The sequence below is a fragment of the Miscanthus floridulus genome, chromosome 1 (genome assembly GCF_019320115.1).
Source record: "Miscanthus floridulus cultivar M001 chromosome 1, ASM1932011v1, whole genome shotgun sequence".
NCBI lineage: Eukaryota > Viridiplantae > Streptophyta > Magnoliopsida > Poales > Poaceae > Miscanthus > Miscanthus floridulus.
Genome location: NC_089580.1, coordinates 197,245,856 through 197,250,488, shown reverse-complemented (window position 1 = coordinate 197,250,488; position 4,633 = coordinate 197,245,856). Strand labels below are relative to the sequence as shown.

General features: G+C 49.6%; 1 protein-coding gene across 1 annotated transcript; it reads right to left on the bottom strand.

The window, feature by feature from the left end:
* Window positions 1-896: 896 nt before the first annotated feature.
* On the bottom strand, window positions 897-3,537 carry LOC136508357 (cytochrome P450 78A9-like). Its single transcript, XM_066503015.1, has 2 exons — window positions 2,478-3,537; window positions 897-1,775 (listed from the first exon to the last, which is right to left on the bottom strand). The coding sequence occupies exons 1-2, from the start codon at window positions 3,495-3,497 to the stop codon at window positions 1,146-1,148; spliced, it is 1,650 nt and encodes a 549-aa protein (XP_066359112.1). The 5' UTR covers window positions 3,498-3,537; the 3' UTR covers window positions 897-1,145.
* Between the last annotated feature and the right edge of the window lie 1,096 nt (window positions 3,538-4,633).

Below are 4,633 nucleotides of genomic sequence, written 5' to 3'. Positions count from 1 at the left end.
GCCATACTACCCATTTGGCCCTCTATAACATAACACATAGGCGTAGGTTTGGACAAGAAGATCACTGTAGAATCAACTGGTACATAGGGTGAAAATGGTACGGATAATCCTCCGTCCCGATCCGCTCCGAATCCGAATTTTAAGGACATGGAGAAGTGTTTTTAATATCCGTGCGGATGCGGATAATCCGAATCCGATTATACGTGGATGCGGTGTAGGATATGGGATTAGCGAAATCCGACAGATATGGATTATCCGGAAATTGAACACGGATTATCTAATGCTAATAATAGGATAATCCGAATATTTTAAGGAGTCCAAAGCGACAAGAATACAAGTTGACCCATCCCACGACACAAGCATTATTATAAGTAGCCCACAAGCAAATGGCGGCTAATCATCAAATGACAAAGTTTTGCTTAAATATTTTAATTAAGAATATTTATTTCTTCTATACGCTTGTTTTATACTCTTAAATTCAAACTGAGAAGTATTGATTTTGTTAGCTCTTAAATTGAAGTGGTGGATCAATGGTGATTGTTTGGTGTTGTGTTGCTGCTTTATGACTTTGGTTAATGAATTGTTTCTAATCATAAAAAACAACACGTAAGCACACATTATCCGACTTAAAAAAAGTATGCTTCTGCTCCAACACCGGTCCGAATCCATACAATTTCCGACACTATAAAAAATCCGTATTCGCATCTAAATTCTTATAATATTTGATCCGCTCTGAATCCGAAAAAAAAAAATAGATTAGAATATGGAGAAGACATTATCGGCTCCGCTCCGATCCGTTTTCATTCCGACCGTACATACTCTCGTCGCGAGTCCAGAAGGACCTCGACCCCATCGACGGCCGGGCATTTATAGACACCATAGGTTCGACGCCAGTATGACACACTTCACACGATCTTCGTTCAATAGCTTTATGATTTGTACACTTTTTGCGGATAACTTGTACTCACGGTCACACTATATGATACATAGGCAAGTTGAAACCCTGAACCAAATACTGAACTGAGCTGAGCTGGTATGCACAGTCCTCACCAGCTGCTTATTCACAGTTTACTAAGAGAACGCTGCTTAGGGTCACTGCTACACTTTGCACAGTGGGGTGTCATGGCTATCGGCAGGTACTTCACTCACATGCCGCTCCTCGGGCGCACGCGGACCTCGAGCGGCACTGCCATCTCGCAGGACAGACGGAGCACCTCCGAGAGGTCGACGCCGGCGCCTGTGTCCGACGCCGGCAGCCACTCGAACTCGTGCAGAAGCGAGGCCATCCAGGCGGTTACGGTGGTCATGGCCAGGGACTTGCCGGGGCAGCTCCTCCTGCCGGACCCGAACGGCACGAGGCGGCCATCGGCGCCGAGCACGGACACGTCCTGGCCCTCGCCGCCGGGGAGGAACCGCTCGGGACGGAACTCGAGCGGCGCGTCCCACACCTCGGGGTCGCGGCTGATGGCCCACTGGTTTACCATGGCGGTGGTGCCCGCCGGGACGTGGTGGCCGTCGATGTACGTGTCGGATATCGCCCTGTGGCGCCACGACAGGAGGGGGCCCGGCGGGTGCATCCGGAGAGCCTCCTTCAGCATCGCCTGCAGGTAAGGCAGCGACGGCGCCGCCGACTCGGTGACGACCTGGCTGTTCCCGCCGACGACCTCGTCGAGCTCACGGAGCGCCTTGGCTTGGACGTCGCGGTGGAGGACGAGACGAGCTAGCGTCCACTCCATGAGCACGGCCATGGCGTCCGTTCCTCTGAAGATCATCTCCTGATGAATACAAGGGCAGCTAGCTTACTTTAGTTTCTACTAGTGCTTAGTGATGCATGCAGCTAGCCATCCGTTTATGGGATTCTTTCTATAGATAAACAAATTTAAAGATTAGAAAGAAAGACGAAAAGTTGGTAGAATTTTTGCACGCACGCACTGTTTTAAATTTTAAAGCTTTCGCTACTCTTTTTTCAGATACGATCTGAGCAAAAGTATTTTTGCATGATTTGGCGCGCTCTTCAGCAAAACTTGTTTATTTATACTGATTGAACCCTTCGCATAATTTTGGTGTAGGAGTAATAGCTAGATATGGGTTTAGGCCTTGTTTAGTTCCAGAGTGGAAAGTTTTGGGGTGCCACATCGGGTGTCATATAACGGGGTTGCATGGGGTGTTCGGATACTAATAAAAAAATAAATTATAGAATCCGTCGATAAACCAGCGAGATGAATGTATTAAGCATAATTAATCTGTCATTAGCACATATGTATACTGTAGCACTTTGTTGTCAAATCATGAACTAATTAGGCTTAAAAGATTCGTCTCGCAAAGTAGTCGTAATTTGTGCAATTAGTTATTTTTAGTCTATATTTAATACTTCATGCACGTGTCCCAATATTCGATGAATAGGGTGTAAAGTTTTGGAGAGGAACTAAACAAGACCTTATTCATTGTGTGTTAAGTGCATGAGTTCTAGTTCTTACCCAGAGCACAGCGGCTATGTCGAAGTCCGCGAGCCCCTCGCTCTCCTGCAGGGAGAGCAAGATGTCAACGAAGTCACGAGCGTCTCCTCCGGCGATCGCCTTGGCACGGTGCTCCTGGATGATGCCGTGCACGAACCGGTTCACCCGTGGCATGAGCTCGGCGCACCGTGCGCCTACTCCCTGTGGGTCGAGGGCGGCGAGCCCCGGGAAGTAGTCGCACCAGTTCTCCATGCCCAGGAGCTCGTACCCCTCGTGCACCATCTCGAGCAGCTCCTCCACCTCCTCCTTCCCGGACGCCGGCACCGCGCGCGACACGTCGTACTCCTTGCCGAACACGAACCGCATGATGTAGTAGAGCGATGCTCGGCGCAGGAGGCCGCGCACCTGGACGACGCCGCCGGAGCCGGCGGCGCCGCGCAGGGCCGCGACGATCCCCTCCCCGACGGCCGCGCGGTAAGGCGCGAAGGCCTCGACCTGCCTTGGGCCGAACAGGTGGCCCGCGGCGACGCGCCGGAGCGCGCGCCAGTACGGGCCGTGCTCGGCGAAGCCGATGGAGCGGTGGAACATGAGGCCGTACGCGGCGTGGTTGAGGGGGCGGTCGGCGAACGCCGGGTTATTGAGGATCTCCTTGGCCACGTCCGGGTGGGAAGTGACGACCGCGCGGACAGGGCCGAGCGACAGCGCCATGAGCCTCTTGGCCCCCGGCCGGCGCGACGCCTTGTCGGCCAGCGAGCAGTGCGCCAGCCCGGACATGAGGCCGAGGCTGCCGACGACCGGGAGGCCCTTGGGCCCCGGGATCGTCGACGACGGCTTCCCCCTTGCCCTCCAGTACTTGCCCCACGCAGGGCCGCCTGGGTGAGCCCAGTAGAGCAGGGACGCGCCCTCCCATGCAAGACATGCGAAGATGGCGAGGTAGGCGAAGCTAGTGGCTATGGTGGCCATGTTCTCGTGTTGCTCGCAGGAGACGGCCGGGATCAAGGTCATGGGAAGCACCCACCAGCTCTCGACTGAGCTGTCCATTGCGACTCTCAGCTTAGCTGCTACCTGGTGCGTTGCGCTGCGTTTGTGGTGTGGTGTGAGCCTGCAGCGGGGGGGGGGGGGGGGGGGGGGGGGGGGGGGGGGGGGGGGCGGGGGCGTATTTATAGGAGTTTCCGTGAGACAAGATTCGCGCGCACGGTGCTAGGAAAGATGACTCAATCATTGGGAACCAAAGATTTGAAAATGCACTGCTGGGCCCTGGTTTGTTATTCCTTTTCCTCTTGCAATTTCATCTACTACTACAAGATTTTTTTTTTAAAAAAATCTGGGAGAGACATTACAGAAATAATAACAATGAGTCCTAAATACATTTTATGAGTCATTAAAAAAATACATTTTATGAGTTAATAAATAGTGCACTAGACCACATTATATAGAGTGCCTAAACAATGCACAAACCACATGCAAAATATTTGAATAGAAGGAGGCCGCCAGTCCAACTTCTAGGGAAAATGTATATAAGTTCCGAAAAGAAAAGAAAAGCATACATCAGTTGGTATGGGAACAAAATGATGGGTTAGGCTCATCTCATGATATACATGTCGTTCATTGAATATATATATATGTAATGTACAGTTGTCTTTTCTGCATAAGTTGTATAACTTGATCGCATCATCACTAGATGTAGATGATCAGTCAGCGTACTGATGATGGAGCAGTTGTGCTGAAACTAGTATACAATCTTTACATCGACCAAGTTTCTTCGTTCAAAAGAACAAATGTATCGGCCAAATGATTGAACTAGAAAAGTTGTTATTTGGAGCTAGCCAATATCAATTCTAAATTCTAAGGCTGAATACCTACATCCAAACACGATGACATGATATGCAAAAGTACTTTGTGCTAAAAGATACGTAGCTAGAGATCAGTTGTACTAGCTTGAACAAGTATAGATGGCAATTTGTGCTCTCAAGTTTATGCTGAAGCAAGTCCAATCATTTGGTCTATTTAATTGCGACAAAGTGATTGGTTTTTAACAAAAAAGATATTTAATTGCGCCAGTTTAGTTCCCCAAAATTTTGCCAAATTTTTCAAGATTCTCCGTCACATCGAATCTTTGGACGCATGCATGAAGTATTAAATATAAATAAAAAATAAAACTAATTACATAGTTTAGA

Excerpts from the sequence above, each read along its gene's own strand:
- LOC136508357 (XM_066503015.1), bottom strand. The coding sequence starts at position 3,497 with ATGGACAGCTCAGTCGAGAGCTGGTGGGTGCTTCCCATGACCTTGATC. Across the intron at positions 1,776-2,477 it reads ACATAGCCGCTGTGCTCTGG|GAGATGATCTTCAGAGGAAC; the intron begins GTAAGAACTAGA and ends TGTATTCATCAG.